The 18,646-nt window shown below is 38.4% G+C and overlaps 2 protein-coding genes and 1 pseudogene across 17 annotated transcripts in view; 2 read left to right on the forward strand and 1 right to left on the reverse strand.

Annotated features, from left to right (window-relative positions):
• LOC146402263 (protein-serine O-palmitoleoyltransferase porcupine pseudogene) overlaps window positions 1-3,217 on the forward strand; it is a 48,016-nt pseudogene extending 44,799 nt beyond the window's left edge. For 2 of the 3 annotated variants that reach the window (XR_014805776.1, XR_014805774.1), the window contains one exon: window positions 124-3,217. The product of XR_014805776.1 is annotated as a protein-serine O-palmitoleoyltransferase porcupine pseudogene, transcript variant X3 (transcript). The remainder of the gene's footprint in view (window positions 1-123) is intronic. The other variant, XR_014805775.1, reaches the window with a different exon arrangement.
• Window positions 1-18,646, reverse strand: part of TK2 (thymidine kinase 2) — a 1,024,677-nt gene that overhangs the window by 501,278 nt on the left and 504,753 nt on the right. The gene's annotated exons all lie outside the window — the stretch shown is intronic.
• The window catches only part of CBFB (core-binding factor subunit beta), a 67,179-nt gene that overhangs the window by 44,585 nt on the left and 3,948 nt on the right, over window positions 1-18,646 (forward strand). For 6 of the 13 annotated variants that reach the window (XR_014805805.1, XR_014805803.1, XM_084960174.1 and 3 more), the window contains one exon: window positions 7,141-7,236. Coding sequence is in view for 7 of the 13 variants with exons in the window: in XM_084960174.1 (XP_084816300.1) it covers window positions 7,141-7,236 (96 nt within the window). In the remaining 6 variants the exon portion in view is untranslated. Of the gene's footprint in view, window positions 1-123; window positions 3,218-7,140; window positions 7,268-18,646 lie in introns of those variants that run through there. The other 7 variants (XR_014805804.1, XR_014805802.1, XM_084960175.1 and 4 more) reach the window with 3 other exon arrangements.

Consider the following 18,646-nt stretch of genomic DNA (forward strand, 5'->3'; position numbering starts at 1 on the left):
GCTCAGTGGGTTAAGGATCCAGTGTTGCCGTCAGCTGTGGTGTAGGTTGCAGATGCGGCTTGGATCTGGAGTTGCTGTGGCTGTGGTGTGGGCCGGTGGCTACAGCTCCGATTCAATCCGTAGCCTGGGAACCTCCATATGCCGTGGGGTGCAGCCCTTAAAGACAAAAAAAAAAAAAAAAAAAAAAAAAAATCATAGGTAAAAATTTTTAGTTTAACCTGCAGCATTTTTCTTACTTAGAATTTTCCAGATCTTGTTGCCCTGGGCCACAAATTGAGCTTTATCACTATAAAGTAAGTGCCATCTGTCGTGGTAGTGAACTAATGTAATAGTAGGTCTTAGCTATTATAAAAATTTTAAAGCATGTGATGCCAACCATCCAATTGGTAGTCAGCACTTCTCTGGAAATTTCCCATCCTTCCCTTTCTTCTGGAAGGTAGTGAAAGTAAAGAGGCGATGAAATATAGCAGTTAGGAGTAGGAGCTTCATAGTCATGTAATTGTGGTTCTTGGCCCCACCTCTTACCAGTAATGAGGACTGAGTGTGTTCTAAAATTCTTAGTTTGAAGCCCAAACTCCCACTATGACTGCAGTTGGAGATAGGGCCTTTATGGGAGCAATTAAGGTTAAATGACGTCTTTTTTTGGGGGGGGGGGTCATACCTGCAGCACATGAAGGTTTCCAGGCCAGGGATGGAATCTGCGCCACAGCTGCAGCAACACAGGATCCTTAACCCATTTCACCAGGCTGGGGGTCAAACCCTCACTGCCGCAGAGACAATGCAGTGTATTAACCCACTGTGCCACAGCGCAGTCTTAAGAGTGGGGCCCTGGAGTTCCCATCGTGGCTTAGTATTAACAAATCTAACTAGTATCCCTGAGGGCTCAAGTTCGATCCCTGGTCTTATCCAGTGGGTTAAGAATCTGGCGTTTCTATGAGCTGTGGTGTAGGTCACAGACACAGCTTGGATCCCATGTTGCTGTAGCTTTGGTGTAGGCCAGCAGCGGCTACACTTCCAATTCATCTCCTAGCCTGGGAACTTCCATATGCCACAGGTGCAGCCCTATGAAGACCAGGAAAAAAAAAAAAAAAAAAAAAAAATGGGGCCCTGATATGATGGAATTATAACAAGATACACAAGGAGCTAGCTCATTCATTCTCTCTCTCTCTCTCTGCCATGTGAGGACAGAAGTCTCTTTAACAGAAGCTAAAATAAACAAGATGGTCACAGTTCCATTTTTAAAAATTGTGTAAATATTTCATCTGAAATATTTTCACAGGTATTGTCTTCTTTGCCTATGTTCAGGGTACCTTTGAAAAACGTTGGGAAGGATGTGAAACAGCACTTGGTATGTTGTTTGATTACATAAAGTTGACACAACATTTGGAAAACTGGCAATAAATGCTAAAACTGCGTATGTATATGCCTGTGATTCGGCAGTTTTACTCTGAGGCATGATATGCAATAGGAATAAATACATATATTCATCGAAAGGTATGTACTAGATATGACATTTGTAGCAGCGTTATTAGTAAAAGCCAAAAGCTGTAAACTGCTCAATGCCCACTAACAGTAGAATGGATAAATTGCATGTTCACACAGAGAAATATAATGAAAATGAAAAACTTCAACTAGCACACCATATGGATGAATTTCATGAATATATTGAGTATACAAAGAAGCACATGCTACATGAATCCATTTATATATAAAAGTAACAAAAATAGATAAAACTAATATTACATGTTGTTAGAAGGAAGGATAGTGGTTTATCCTTAGAAAAAGAGGCTAGTTCTTAGAATGGAGGAGAGGGAGACTTCTAAGATACTGGTACTGTTCTGGTTCTTTATATGGCTTTTAGTTACATGGAAGGTTCAGTTTCTGAAAATTCATCAAGCCGTCCTTCAGGCCAGCGCTATCCAGTAGAATTCAAATGTGAGTCACATTATGTAATTTAAATTTTTCTAAAAGCCAATTTAAAAAGGTAAAAAGAAATGCTATCGCTAGTTTTTATATTTTATCTCACCCAGCATATCCAAAATATTATCATTTGAACATAAAAATCAACATAAATATTTACAGATATTTTCCCTTTTTTTTTGTAGTAAGTGTTTGAAATCCAGTGTGTATTTTCCACTTAGAGACTCAAATCACATTTCAAGTATGTAGTAGTCATAGATGTTTATGGCTACCATATTGGAAAACACAGCCTTAAGATATGTATAATTTTTTTGTATGTGTAATATATTTCAATAAAATGCTTTAAAAGTTTCCTACAATTGATGAAGATATTTCTTGAGTACAATTACATAAACTCAAAATTAGATCCCGTTTGCTGATTGTATTTTTATTTCTTAATTTACTTACTGTAATTTGCAGGGATAAATTTCAATGTCTTTATATATTTGATTTTCAATAATTACAGGTCTCTGAAAGCTTGAAAAACTCAAAAATTTGGTGTTTCACCATGGAACACTTTAATCAGAGGTTTCTAACTAATTCTGAACAAAATGGAACTATAAGGACTCACAAAAAAAAAATTAGTGCTACTTCAGGGACTAGGTTGTTCTTTAAAGGCTCAAATTTCTAAAATCTGAAGTGCCTCTTGTAATGGCATGTGAATTTTTTTGTATTCAGAAATTTTATACCTCAGTCACTTTAACTGTGGATACATAAGTGTATTTGTAACTTATGCAACCCTAACTTCTAAATGGTTGGCAGACTATCTCAATACTTTGAATAAGAATTGTTTGGATAACAACTATGAATTACATGTGTACCACAACTAATTCCTAGTAAATTTCCATTTCATAATTTTAAAAATTCACTGAGAATGTTTTTATGCAGTGTTTGCTCTACCAACATTTGTATTTGTATCATCAATTTAAGAGTCAGTAACTTATTTTCATTGTTATTCTTTTTAAATTTAGTTTAGCAGTTACAAAATTGTTTCACTTTCAATATAATAATCTAATCTTCCAAAAGTTGTTTTGATTTTATGATAATAGTAGAAAAATTGAACCATTATTGGGATGAACAGATTTTCTATTTGAAGTACCTGATGATACTGATGTAAAACTGATGTTCTTTAGCTTTTTGCAAGGTTTTCCCCTCAGCAAAACCAGCATATGAACAGCTTTGCTTTTTGTATGCACATGAAAATGTGCATGAAAACTTAGAAGAGTCATTTGATTTAAATAAAAAGTTATGTTCTACAGAATGGTGTTAAATGTACCATTTGCAGCTGCACATGTTAACTTGTCGCCTTTGAAGTGTATGTCGATGCTTCTTCAGCAGATTTGTTTCTTTTGGTTTTCATATGATCAGTGATATCATCCTGGTCCCCACAGAGAATAGGAAATACCATTATTTTGTACAAATTACACATATATCATCAACTTTCTTAGAAACAAATTTAATTCTTAATATTTCATTAAATATATACTTCTGTTTTCTAAACTCATTGCACAGAAAGTTATTACCAAACTGTGACATATAGTTGAAGATTTAGCAATATAATAAAGACAGAATCAGTATAGCAAGAATGTAAAAGTATTCTATTTATATGCTCTATTGAGTACTACTGGGCCTTTATTTCAAAACGTGGGTTTTGAAAACACTTATCCACCTATTATGATGACCCCAACCTTGCGCATCTTTGTGCAGATTGTGGTATAGACCATGGAGTAGCAGACTAGCATGTAACAAGCACCTGGTGGGGACCAAAGTACTGAAAGCCTCTCCCACTACCACCTGAGACTGGATAGGGTTAGTTGTTCCAAACCATATGAGCATACTTTAGGGGTGAGTGTGTAGTTTTATCAGCAAGAAACCTTTGTGCTATTCTTGAAGGAGAGCTGTTACTTAATAAGGTTGCAATAGGAAAGGATCAGGATAACACTGGTAATTGCTGATCATCTTTCAGATTTAACCATTTATTAAAGGGCAGACTCTGTTCATTGCACATAACACTTCACATCTCCCTAGTAAAGACCAAGACAGCAGCTGGAATTAGTAAAGGGCTACCAAATCACTCATGGCCTTACTACAAATATTAGTAATGCTCTTGTTTTATTTTAATAATATAACCTATGATCATTGTTATTTATTTATTTATTTTGTCTTTTTGCCTTTTCTAGGGCCGCTCCCACAGCATATAGAGGTTCCCAGGCTAGGGGTCTAATCGGAGCTGTAGCCGCCAGCCTACGCCACAGCCACAGCCACAGCCACTTGGGATCCGAGCCGGGTCTGCAACCTACACCACAGCTCACGGCAACGCCAGATCCTTAACCCACTGAGCAAGGGCAGGGACCGAACCTACAACCTCATGGTTCCTAGTTGGATTCGTTAACCACTGCGCCACGACAGGAACTCCCTATGATCATTGTTAGAATACACCTTAGTGGCTGCTAACTTCCTTTAGTAGTTAGATTACATCTCGTGTTATATGCTCTAATTTCATCCTGAAATTCTTCTCTGATGTACTCAGTCACAACTGATAATCATATATTGATTTTTGTAAGTATTTGTTCATTGTCCACCTGCCTCACTAGACCAGAAACTGTGAGGGAAAACACCATTTGTTCCCACACATTGTACGCATGACAGTGACTTGGGCATAATAGTGAGTCACTAAATATTTGTGGGATAAATAAGTGAATGAATGAATGAATGCACAGGACAAAAGGATTATCTTGCTATCAGCACACATGTTCCACTTATATCTAAATAAGAGAAAGCCCTTGAGAGTTGGAAATAGTGTTCTTTCATAGACACCTCTGGCTTATATAGTACATTCTGAGAATACAGTTGATGTGTGTAATAGTGTTTAGTCAAATGCGTAAATCTTTTTTTTTCTTCTTTTTTTGGCTTCCCAGTGGCATATAGAATTCCTATAACTCTCACTGTGCTGGGCCAGGTATCAAACCTGCGTCCTGCCACTGCAGAGATGCTGCCGATCCCATTGCACCATAGCAGGATCTCCCACATATGTAAATCTTACATGTTACCTCATTTAATCTTGTGCAATAAGTATTCCTACTATGTACATTTTGCATGTGAGTTTTCTGAGGTTTAGAAAACGATATACCTTGCCCTGGATCATAAAGCTATAGTAAATGCACAATAATAGAAACTTGATCACACCTTTCAGTTTTGTTGAAGTTATAGACCTGTGTCAGAATTACAAGTATTAAACAACCCTACTAACAGCCAAATAAAGAATTTATCACACATGGCGTTCCCGTTGTGGCTCAGTGGTTAACGAATCCGACTATGAACCGTGAGGTTGCAGGTTTGATCCCTGGCCTTGCTCAGTGGGTTAAGGATCTGGCGTTGCTGTGAGCTGTGGTGTGGGTCGCAGACATGGCTTGGATCCCGCATTGCTGTGGCTCTGGCATAGGCCGGTGGCTACAGCTCCGATTCGATCCCTAGCCCGGGAACCTCCATGTGCCACAGGAGCAGCCCTAGAAAAGGCAAAAAGACACACAAAGAATTTATCACACAGAACAAGATAGTAGCAGTACACAGTTCAGGCCTGGTATAGAACTTATTATTGGGGCTGTGGGTCTTTTCAGTTTTCTGCTGTACTGTGCTCAATATGTGGTTCCATCCTCATTGTGTTTGCAAGATGGTTGCTGTATCTCTCTCTGGTCGTTGCACCCGTTCCCAGGAAAGTGGAAAGGGGAAATATTTCTTAAATGACTCTTTTTTTTTTTTTTTTTTTTTTTTTTTTTGGCCATCCCTGGGGCATGCAGAAGTTCCCAGGCTGGGAATCAAACTCGTGCCACAGCAGCAACCCAGACCATAGTCGTGACAACACTGGACCCTTAACCCCCTGTGCTACAAGGGAACTCCTTAAATAACTTTCTTAAAAGCCTCATTAGGTGACCTACACTTTTTATTGGCTAGAACTAGAGTTACCTGGCCATTCCTTGCTGCAGTGAATCAAGGACAGTGAATATTGATGAACTTTTTGATAGCGTTTTTGGTATTTTAATTTCTTCAAGTGTGGCATCAAAAATCCTAGTGTTAGGGAGTTAGTTCCCTTGGTGGCTAATCGTGTTAAAGATCTGATGTGGTCGCTGCTGTGGCTCAGGTTGCAGCTTTGGCTCAGGCTTGATCCCTGGCCCCAGAACTTCCGCATGCCATGGGTGTGGCCAAAAAAAAAAAAAAAAAAAAAAAAACCTAGTGTTGAGAAGTGTGCGAATACAAAGTGGTAGACAGTGAGGGAGCTTTTTTTAAGTTGCGGGGATATTATGGTCAGATTGTACTTTAGAAGGCATGCTCTAATAGCTGTGTTGTGGATTGGGGGGGTTAACAGAATGAAAGAGAGAAGAGATTTTGCAGTATTTTGGGCAAGAGATCTTAGGAGCCTGAACTAAGAAAATGTTTGTAGGAGTGAAAAGACTGAAGATTCAAAAAATATTTAGGAGGTCAAATGGATAGGACTTGGTGGTTGATTGGCTCTGTGGAGACAAGGGGAGAGTGAAATGTCAAAGGTGGCCCAGGTCCCTTGCAGAAGTGAGGGAGTGGTGCCACCATCCAGACGAGACAAGTGTAAAGGGAAGTTTAAACTGGTTACCTTACAGACACAAGAAGTTTGAGATATCTGGGTTCCGTTCATGTGCAGATCTTTATCGATTAGTTGGGAGAGGATTAGGATAGATTTCTTATCTTTCTTGATAATATTCCTTGAAATTTTATGTACTTTTTCTTGTCTAGAAGTTTCTAACATTTGTACAGTTGATTCTGTTAGTATTCTCTTTTATGTTTCTGGCTTTAGTGTCATAATTATCCTTATGTTGTAAAAGTATTTACTGACTTTTTTTTGTACTTCTGTTTTCAATATTGACTTGATCAGGATTTTATTTTGGTGAATAGGATGAAGTAAGGACAGAAAAGGGAAGAACATTTTCAGTCGTAAGAATGTGATTGAACACCATAACTGTTTACATGTTACAACAGAGCATGGAAATACTGAAGTTTCCTTTTAAAAGTTACTCTGACTTTTTAAAATGATTTTGATGTTTTGAGAAGTACTCTTGCTGTGCATTTCCTTCAAAAAATAAGATACCCTTAAACTTTATTTTTTATTACAAATCAAAATTAAAATACCTATTTCATGTATTCTTACGACAGCAGGAGGATGCATTAGCACAACAGGCCTTTGAAGAGGCCCGAAGAAGGACACGTGAATTTGAAGATAGAGACAGGTCTCATCGGGAGGAAATGGAGGTGAGAGTTTCACAGCTGCTGGCAGTAACTGGTTAGTACTTTCCCCCAACTCTCAGGCTCTATTTGTGATATTTATGCATAATGTTTTTTAATAGTTTGTCTTTCATTTTTAAAAAGTTGTGCCATCTGACTTTGTTTTTATTAAATGTAATTACTATAAAGAAAATGAGGCTTAATTTTAAGATCATACGTGAAGCCTTCATTTATTGGTCTTTGTAAAAGTCATTTACCATGATAAGGTATGTTTTCTATTCATTGATCCAAATACCTTATCTCTTTTTTCTTAATTATCTTTCAGGTTATGTGTAAAAATTACCTGATGTTAATATAGAATACATTTTTAGGACATTATTAAAGTTGTTTGGGAGTAACATTTTCTGCTTTTCAATAAATATTTGTCTTCATTTTGTAACAGTGTAATTTTCAGTCCTTTGTGTAATCTCTTTACTGGAAGAACATTTAATATTTTCAAACTACTCAAAGAATGAAATTAGACTATTTTTCTTTTAACATTTTTATGGTAACCGTTTTCATTTGTGTAAAGTAAAATACACAGATGAAATCTACACCAAAAAAAATGTGTAGCTTAATTATTAGAAGCCTAACACCCTTGTAAATACCACCTAGGTAAAAAAATAAAAATGTGACAGTAAGTACCCAAGTAAGTACCTACCTCCATGTGTGTAACCATGACCTTCTCTCTCACCTCAAAAGTAGTCATTGTCTCAACTTTTTGAGACTCGTCTAAGTCACATCTGTGACTTAGATCACAGCTCACAGCAACACTGGACCCTTAACCCACTGAGCAAGGCCAGGGATCAAACCCACATCCTCATGAATGCTAGTCAGGTTCATTAATCGCTGAGCCACGATGGGAACTCCTGTCTCAACTTTTAAAGTAATCACTTCCTTGTCTTTTAATAATTTTTATTACCCCTGTCTATATCAGTCTTAAACACCCAAATTTAGTCTTGTCCAGTGTTTAAATTTGATATGACTGTCATTGCCACAAGCTGCGGTGTGGGTTGCAGACGTGGCTCAGATCCCACGTTGCTTGGATGTGGCTTAGTCTGTCATCTGCAGCTCTGATTTAACCCCTAGCCTGGGAACGTCCATGCATTGCAGATGCAGCCCTGAAACAAACAAATGAAAAATAAAACAGCTTCTGTTCTGCATGTCTGAAAACTAGAGCCTGTACATTAAAGTAGAATAATACAAGTTAATGGTCTCTGGAAAGATTTTAAATGTCTATAATTTGTTGGTTTATATTAAATAGGCAATTTATCAAGTAATGAACTGTATTGTGCTGGATTCTGCTTCAGGGACTTGAAATATATAGATGAAAATGCATGGTTTCTGTCCTTGAACATCTATTAGTCTGGAGGGAAAATAGATATATAAATAGATAATTGCAGTCTGCTTTAGCAGCAGTTGCATGTAAAGGGGAATAGTGGCACTGCAGAGGAAGGAGCACTTAAGTCTGCCTCCTCTTGGGGATTCACAAGAAAACACACTTGAAGGGATTTGAAGGAAAATGTGAGTTGGCCAGCTAGACAGGCTGGGGAAAGTATTCTGGACAGAAGGAATAGTATGTGCAAAAAAGTGAAGGAGTAAGAGATCTTGCCATGTCAGAGAGTATGCCTGATCCATCTTTCTGGAGGAAACGAACCAGGGCTTTAAATGATGATAAGAATTGCTTTATAAAAAGTGCTGTTCACCTGTATTACATTTGAAGAATAACTATTTGACAACTAATGGAACAGCTAGGTATTTTGTGTATATATTTTGCTTAAATAAAATATCTAGATTAGTTGAAATTAAGAATTATCTTTTCTAAAGTGTTACTTTGGTCTTAAAAATAACATTACTTGAAGAAAAACATTTTGGTGTGTGAGTATATTTGTGCATATGTTTATATTTGTGTGTGAGCAAGAATATATTCTCTTGATAGAGGTGTCAAATAATTTGTTGCTCAGATAGACAGATTCCAGTCAGTTTTATTTATGTCAGTAATTGAGCACGTGGGCTTTGTAGTTAGGCTTAGTTGAGATTCCTGCTCTATCACTTGCCAACCTGTCTTAAGCCCCTTTTCTCATAGAAATCATTGTGAGAATTAAGTGGGAAAATGCTTGTAAAGCACTTAGTATGGTGCTTGGTATGTGTATGCCTACAGTAAATAATAGCCCTGAATACTTCTTTAGCACTAAAAGCTCTACCGCAGTGCTGGTTCCAGTTAATTGAATTATCTGACTAACAAGAACATCCTTTTAGTTCTCTAAAGTGTATCAAGGCACTTTCTCTGCATTATGATCTAGAGCATAGAGAAAGTGGTTACATTTTCATCAATGATTTAAGATCCTTTGGTCCCTTATGGTAGTAATTTTAAAAGTCAGTTTTCATAGAGAACTGTCATCTAGAAAATTGGGCTGGAATCTGACTCCAGAGCTTGCACTGGCAGTCTCTTAGGGGAATTTGGGGTATGCATGTCTTTTGGCACTTTATGCATGTGTATTTTGCTTCCCTTTAAAAAATATAACAGTTCATTTTTCTTGTAGTTCACCTCCTTTTCCTACAAGGAGACATTGGAGAAAAATATTGCATTTTCCCCCCTGTGATTCAGACATCTCTGGAGGACCTTACAAAATATAACCAAACATTCTTTGTATGTGTCTGTTTTTAATTTTTTTTAAATAACAATTTTATTTTAAAAATTTTCTTAGAGTTCCCACTGTGGTGCAGCAGGTTAAAGATCCAGTGTTGTCTCTGTGGTGGCATGGGTTCAATCCCCAGCCTGGTCCCTGACCCAGTGCAGGGGGTTAAGGATCCATCATTGCCACAGCTGTGACGTAGGTCACAGCTGCAGGTCAGATTCGATCCCTGGCCTGGGAACGTCCATATGACACAGGTGCAGGGGAAAAAAAAATAGTTAAGTTCATCTAGGTAACATCCTCACTACATCTGAAGGAACTTGGACTCTGAGAAAAATTGACTCGCACTCTTTGAAATAGTTGGTTAATAAAAGTAGTGAAGACTCTTAAACCAGTTTCCTAACCAGAAAGTCTCTACAAATACAGCCTAGCACTGGGAAATGAATTTCCACATCACCCATAAAGATGATTAAGTTGAAAAATAAAGTCTGCCAGAAGAGGTTAGAAACTATTCTGCCTGGAAAAGAAAAAACTGAGGAAGGAAAGAATAATAATGGTTACAGTGGGTGGTCCTGATGCCTGACCAGAGACAAGGGCCAAGGAGAAGTGGTAACTTGTGGGTGGCAGTAACCCAGCAAATGGTCCTTGGAGGCTTAAGATCCTGGCAGCATAGCGGCTAGGGATGTCCCGCCCTGTTTGGATAACCTCTGAGGCCTCTAGCCCTGACATGGTAAGCTTGTAACAGTGGTGCTCATGAGCATTTAATATGTGTATACAGTTCAGTTTACTAACAGTGGGAAGCAGAACTCCAAGTGGTTTTGGTTTCCACCGGTGTTTTTTAACCTGAAATCAGTTCTAAAACTGATTCTTTTTTATTGTTTATCTTTCATACCTTTCGAATTTTATATGATTATCTATTACCCATTAAAAGAAATAAAATTTGTTGTTAGTGTTAACAGAGAATGATGAAAACAGAACTTGCTATCTGTATTTTCTCGTGTATAGGCAGTTTTTTAAAATGTGAAATCCTGTCTTCATTTGAAATTTTATGTGGAACCTTAATATATAAAATAGATAAAAGGGGCGCTCTTCTGAATGAAGCTGGAGTAGGGATAATTCTGGTCTCCATATAGAGTTCCAGGGGTGTTTTCGGGGAACCCAGTAACTGACAGAATGTAACTTGAGAACCTTTGAGGTAGTAGATGAGCATGAGATTTCTTTTTTCTTTTCTTTTCTTTTCCTTTCATTTCCTTTCCTTTCCTTTTCCTTTCCTTTCTTTTCCTCCCTTTTTTGGCCACCCCGCAGTATATGGAGCTCCTGGGCCAAGGATCAGATCTGAGCTGTAGCTGCTACCTAAGCCACAGCTGTGGCAATGCCCGATCCCTAACCCACTGTGCTGGGCCAGGGATTGAACCTGTGTCCCAGTGGTCCCAAGATACCATCTATCCTCTTGCACCACAGTGGGAACTCTGAGCATGAGGTTTCTAATAGATTACCCTCATTTTGAATCCTAGCTCTACACTTATTTCCATGTGACATTGGAAAAGTTGCTTATTCTCTTGACCCTTATCTGTTAAATAGAGCTAACACCCTACCTCCCTGGGGTGCTGCCCAGCTCAGTATCTGCCACTTAAAATGGGGCTCATTGGAAACTGGTTTCTTTACCTTCTCTTTCTGTGTACCTTGGCTCACAACATACCTGGAGTGGCAGTAAAGGCAGGCATAATCTAACTTGAGTCTGTGAAAAAGTCCAAGAAATGTTGCAAACTGTTTTATATCCTGGTGGTGTTTGTTTGTTTGTTTTTTAACAACAGGAAAGGATTTTAAACTTTTCTGGCCTCTCTCGGGTTGAGTAGTGACAAAAGGGTACAAAGAGAATTTGCTGTGTTGGGTGATATTATATTTCCAGTTATATGGGTGTGTTCACTTAGTGAATGCAGCAGTCATATATTTATGACTTGTTTGCTCTTCTGTACTTTAATAAAAAGTTGACTTTAAAAAAGAAGAAATAATCACAGGCGTTCCTTCTGTGAAGTGCGTATTCTTTGTTATCTGTTGCCACATGGAAGTAACCCAGTGTCTTTTTACCTGAGAATCTGGCCACAATTTGAAAATGTTAACGTGTTACTTATGGCAGTCCTTCATGATTCTGTGAAGGAAGATTGAGCTTAATAAGGTACAGACTGAGTGCTTTGGTCATAAATAAATTTGAAAGATACCTCTGTCATCTGTTTTATAGCAGCTCATACACTGGCTGTGTCTAGAGATTGCCTTCAGCTGGATTGGCCTCTTAACCTGAAACTGTAATGTACTACTGTTGGCTCTTAATTCAACTGCAGAGTGACAGGGTGCTGAAAGAGATTTTCTCTGTCATTATCTAAAAAATGCTTTCATTTACTTGGGTTATAAATCCTTAGCATAAATTGTCTTTAATGTTACAGAATGGGTAAATAATTATTGCTTATTCTACTATAGGCAGTTTTAGTGCAGTTTAGCAAACCATATGAGAATTTTATATGGAAACTATTTGGAAATAAAAACAGGCAAAAGACTTTATGTGGTTTTTATATTTGTGTTTTGTATGTTTTTGGAGCCTTCGATTCTGTGTGGTCCAAGAAAAAAATCTCAGCCTCTATTTACTTTAAATTCCCACAGACTTCAGTTTTCAAATCACTTTATTCTACCAACACTTATTTTTATGTAAAGACAAATTAACATAAAAATCTATCTATACTGGACCTTCCTGAGGTGTGTTTTGTGTATAGGCAGTAGATGAGGGTGAACCACGAGTAGGAACTCAGCCTAAAAATAAGAATTGGGAGAGGATTAATAAGGGAGGACAAGAATAGTAGGTCTGTCTTTTCCCATAATAAGAGAAAGACAGTTTTGGTTTGGTTTCTAACATAGGAAATTAAGCTTTATTAAAATTTATTTTGTTTTAACATTGTTTTAGTTGGTAAACATTACACTTATCTGCAGGATGTGAACTTTTTTAACATTTGAAAAGTTCATATAGGTAACCCGGGATGTGATGAGCAGCTTTGTTGTGATAGCAACAGCATGAGGCTTACTATGTGCCAGGCAGTGTACTCTAAAACAGTTGTTTTACACTTGATTCTTTTGGTGGGGGGGAGAAGGTTGTTGTTTTTGGATTTTTTTGGTTGTTTTAGGGCCACACCCATGGCATATGAAAGTTCCCAGGCTAGGGGTCAAATCAGAGCTGTAGCTGCCGTCCTACACCACAGCCACAGCAAAGCCAGATCTGAGCCATTACTGCCACCTTCACCACAATTCACGGCAACGCCGGATCCATAACCCAAGGCCAGAGCAAGGCCAGAGATTGAACCCACATCCTCATGGATCTTAGTCGGGGTTCATTATCACTGAGCCACCATGGGAACTCCTACACTTGATTCTTAAATGAGCTTATAAAATGCATCTCCAAGGGATGCCTCTAAGTGTCACTGCCTCACTAAAATCCTATTTAAATGTAAGGAGCACATTAAAGTAAGACATGTCCAAACTCATCAGAACTCATTTTCTATTTGAAAAGCGATTCGAACAACCAACCCAGTGGATATCCTGATATACTTGCTCAAGGTAGCCACCTGGGTTTCTGAGGTGAGAAGTCATGGGGGAGATGCAGCAATTCAATCATGACCAGCCGTAAAGACATCTTTCCATAATAATGTCTGATATATGGAGAAAACTCAATTTTGTTGGGAAGGTGTAACAGATACTTTTGTAATTCTTGATTTGTTCTGTAATAAAACTAAAATTTACCATGAGGATACTGGGGGGGAAAAATCTATCTCCATTTTGAGGAACTAAGGCTGAAAGAGGATAAGAAGTTTGTATAAAATCACATAGCTAAAGTAGAACTGCCCCAATCCATGTTTGGAAATGTAGGTTATTTACACTTTTCTTTTTTATATTAAAATGACACTTTATATTTAAAGTTCTCCTGAAGTTGTTTACTTTGTAAGAACTCTAGTTTGTTTTTTGGGGGGTTTTTTGTCTGTTTGTTTTTTTGGGCCATGCCCATGGCATGAAGTTCCCATGGCCAGTGATCAAACGCAAACCAAAGCAGTGGCCTGAGCCACAGCAGTGACAGTGCCAGATCCTTGAACCACTGAGCCACATGGGAACTCCAAGAACTATTTAAAAAAATTTTTTTTATTATAGTGGATTTATAATGTTCTGTCAATTTCTGCTATACAGCAAAGTGACACAGTTATACATATATATACATTTTTTTCTGTTATTAACTTCCATCATGAACTATTTTTTTGATGTGCCTGTTAGACCAACTCTTGCAGTCTACTTATTTGACAGGTGTTTGTGATTGTCTGCTGACCTTATTTTTACTTTTTTCACTTTTTTTTTATTTTTTATTTTTTGTCTTTTTCTAGGGTCTCATCCATGGCATATGGAGGTTCCCAGGCTAGGGGTCCAACTGGAGCTGAAGCTGCTGGCCTAGACCAGACCCAAGCCATGTCTGCAACCTACACCACAGCTCAGGGCAACGCCAGATCCTCAACCCACTGAGCAAGGCCAGGGATCAAACCCGCAACCTCATGGTTCCTAGTTGGACTTGTTAACCACTGAGCCACAACAGGAACTCCCTTTTTTTTTTTTTTTTTTGTCTTTTCTAGGGCCACACCAGTGGCATATGGAGGTTCCCAGGCTAGGGGTCTAATCGGAGCTGTAGCCGCTGGCCAGAGCCACAGCCACAGCAACACAAGAGCCAAGCCGTGTCGGGAACCCCTATTTTTGCTTTTTTTTTTTTAAAACCTTTTTTTTATTATTACTCAAATGAATTTATCACATCTGTAGTTGTATAATGATCATAACAATTTGATTTCACAGGATTTCCATCCCACAACCCAAGCACATCCCCCCACCCCCCACCTCCCACCTATTTTTACCTTTTTTAATAAGTTTGGAGAAAGTGCATTTCTTTCTTTTGTATTAGGACTTAAAACTTCTGTTTTGAGTTCCCGTCATGGCTCGTCGTGGTTAGCAAACCCGACTAGGATCCATGAGGGTGTGGGTTCAATCCCAGGCCTCGCTCAGTGGGTTAAGGATCCATTGTTGCCGTAGCTGTGGTGTAGGTTGGCAGCTACAGCTCCAATCAGACCCCTAGCCTGGGAATTTCCATATGCCGTGGATGCGGCCCTTTAAAAAAAATTTTTTTTTTCTACTTTGTGTCTCTTCTGGCCTTGGCAATCAGAAGAAATAGCAGATGACTCAGGAGGTTGATATTAGTGCTAGTTTTAAGTTAAAGGTTCATCTTCATCTTTTTAAGAGTTCTGAGTGTGTTCTCACTGCTACCAGCTAACTATGAAACCCCAGGGGAATCATTTAACCTTCTGGGTCTTAGGCCTATCATCTATAACATGAGAGTTGAGCTAGACCTCTCTCTATAAAGTACTGTGCCTCTAAAATTCTGTTTTTCTGTGTTCTGACTTTTAGCCAAATGTCACACACAAAGTGATTTGCATGTTATCTGTACATAGTAAACCCTCAATAAGTTGAATCCATTTTTAATTATTAGGGCATTTTCTCATGAAGAGTTTTCTCTAATTTGATTATCTTGATAATAAAAGAATGGAAATGACCAAGTTTTATTCATTTTTATTTGGAATCCCTGCTGTTGGCTGCTTCTACACAGCCCTGACCAGTAGGGAAAGCTCCAGAGTCTGGTTGCTATTCTTTGTCTTTTCATTTTTAATACATCCCATGACTGTCATCTATAAATTGGGTTTGCCATGTTTCTGGGTGACCGTATATTGAAAGAAAGAAAACAGGAACAACTGGTAGTGAGAGGTCTGTAGTAAAATGTCTAGATTAATTCTTTATGAATATTAAGAACAGACTTGTATTCTGAATAGGCTCGTGAATGTCTGCTTTATATTAAAACTCTTTTCTTAAACAACTGTTAATATGTTAAAACCAAGGGCCTATGTGGATTAACTGGGGAAAAGAAAACTAGAAATTACAGACTTTATTATAATAATCAAATTCGCAGAGTTCCTTTGCCATCTAGTTTGTTAGTCATAGAAGAATTCCTTCTAAAACATCCACCCTCCATTAGGAAACTACCACAGAAGAAAGCACTGCTAAGGCAGCTCATCTAGTTGTTGAATTCCAGTCTTGTGGAAGCTATTTCACTGAACCTAAATCTGTTTCTGTGTCCTTCATATGACAGCCAATAAATCTTCCCTTCTAGCATTAAATTTCCTCCCAGTCTCACAGCTCTCTCATCTCCCCATTTCTGCTGTCATTCATCCTCTGTCAGATTTCCCCTTATTTTTTTTATTTTTGATTCTCATTCATAGTGTCTTCCTTTACATCTTCCTCATTCCTTTTTTTTTTTTTTTTTTTTTTTTTTTCTTTTTAGAGCCGCACCCATGGCTTATGGAGGTTCCCATGCTAGGGGTTGAATCAGAGCTGTAGCTGCTGGCCTACACCACAGCCACAACGTGAGATCCAAACCGCATCTTTGAACTACACCACAGCTCACGGCAATGCTGGATCCTTAACCCACTGAGCGAAGTCAGGGATTGAACCTACATCCTCATGGATACTAGTCAGGTTCGTTAACCACTGAGCCATGATGGGAACTCCGTCCTCATTCCTTCTTTATAATATAAATATAAACTAAAAAATAAATAAATAGTAAAACAACTTTTCTTTCCATAGCTTTTACCAAAAATATATTTTAAATAAATAAACCCACGACAGCTTCAGCACAGCTGTGACCAGTAGGGAGAGCTCTAGCTGCTGATAACTGGTTTTTTTCACTCATTTGGAGTCATCCCTTTATTAAAATAATTTGAAAATTACTGTTATTTGAAGACAAAAGCTGAAATACCTTTTCACAAAGCGTTATTGGTAGGTTAGTAGTAATTCATAGGTATATAATTAGGATTGATTTTTTTCAGTGTTTCTTCATTGCTCAGCCCCTTTCTAACCTTCATTGACTGAAACCAGATGCTCATATCACCATCTCTGATTTTGCAGAATTGATCTGTCCTTACACTACATTTAGCATTGATTCTATATGGAACATAAATTGTTTTTCTGATGCATGTGCATTCCATAGCTCTTTCAGTCTGTACCCATGCAGCATAACATTACCCTGACTAGTTAATTGAAAGAAACGTGCTAAACTCGTGCTAAACTTTAGTCAGTGTGCAATCTGCTACTAAAAAAAAAAGCTAAGGTTTGCTAGAGAAATATATCACAATTTATAAGAAAGATCACAGAAGTTAGTATTGGGTTTTATGTTATTTCTTTGAAAGTGGATCAGGCAGTATCATTTCTTTCTAAACAGCATAATCCTCTTAACAAATTATATAACTGGAGCTTCTTACTAACCCTGATTTTGTAATACAAGTGAATGTGTCTTGCTGACAGGATTCTTTGAAGGTCAGGGATGCTCTTTCTGTAACAACTGTTTTAGATCTTAAGAATTGAAATCAGAACATTTCGGGAGTTCTCATCATGGCTAAGCAGAAACAAATATGATTAAGATCCCTGAGGACGCAGGTTTGATCCCTGGCATTGCTCAGTGGGTTAAGGATCTGGCATTGCTGAGAGCTGTGGTGTAGGTCACAGATGTGGCTTGGATCTGGCGTTGCTGTGGCCATGGTACAGCTCCAGTTGAACCCGCTGGGAACCTCCATGTGCCAAGGGTGTAGCCCTAAAAAGACAAAAAAAGAAACAAGTCAGAACATTTCATTTTTGGTTAAATTTGTTTACAGCATTGAGGTATATGGAATGGGTGGCTAACGGGGACCTATTGCATAGCCCAGAGAACTCTACCCAGTATTCTGTGATAATCTATGTAGGAAAAGAATCTGAAAAAGAATGGACATTTGCTTTTTTTTTTTTTTTTTAGGGCTGCACCCGCGGCATATGGAAGTTCCCAGGCTAGGGGTTGCATCAGAGCTGCAGCTGCCCACTATAGCCACAGCAATTCGGGATCTGAGCTGCATCTGTGACCTAACACCACAGCTCATGGCAACACTGGATCCTTAACCCACTGAGCGAGTCCAGGGATGAACCTGCATCTTCGTGGATCCTAGTCGGGATTGTTAACCACTGAGCCACAAACGGAACTCTGAGAATGGATGTTTGTATATGTATAACTGAATCACTTTATTGTATGGCAGAAATTATCACAACCTTGTAAATCAATTATACTTCAATAAAACTTTAAAAAAATGTAAAAAAATTGTTTCCAAAAACTGACAATGGACAATCAATTGGTGATAATAATACATGACTCGGAGTTCCTGTCGTGGCTCAGTGGTTAACAAATCCGACTAGGGACCATGAGGTTGCGGGTTCGATCCCTGGCCTTGCTCAGTGGGTTAAGGATCTGGCATTGCCCTGAGCTGTGATGTAGATTGCAGACGCAGCTCGGATCCCACGTTGCTGTGACTCTGGCGTAGGCCAGCAGCTACAGCTCCGATTAGACCCCTGGCCTGGGAACCTCCATATGCCACGGGAGTGGCCCTAGAAAAGGCAAAAAAGACAAATAAATAAATAAATAAAATTCTTAAAAAATAATAATACATGACTCCATTTAACTGAAGACTGCACGGGTAATTGCAGTTGGTCCCAATTGTTGGCATATAACAGGTGGCTAAAACAAGATCCAGATGAAAGATGATGGTGGCTTGGACTGAGATGAGAGTGGCAGAGGTAGTCTTAGAAATGGTCAGATCCAGGATATATTTAAATGTAGAGAT

This window comes from Sus scrofa, chromosome 6 (assembly GCF_054392235.1).
Source record: "Sus scrofa isolate SSC_HxYL_T2T_F1_AM1 chromosome 6, Sscrofa_HxYL_maternal_Yorkshire_Landrace_v2.0, whole genome shotgun sequence".
Classification (NCBI taxonomy): Eukaryota; Metazoa; Chordata; class Mammalia; order Artiodactyla; family Suidae; genus Sus; species Sus scrofa.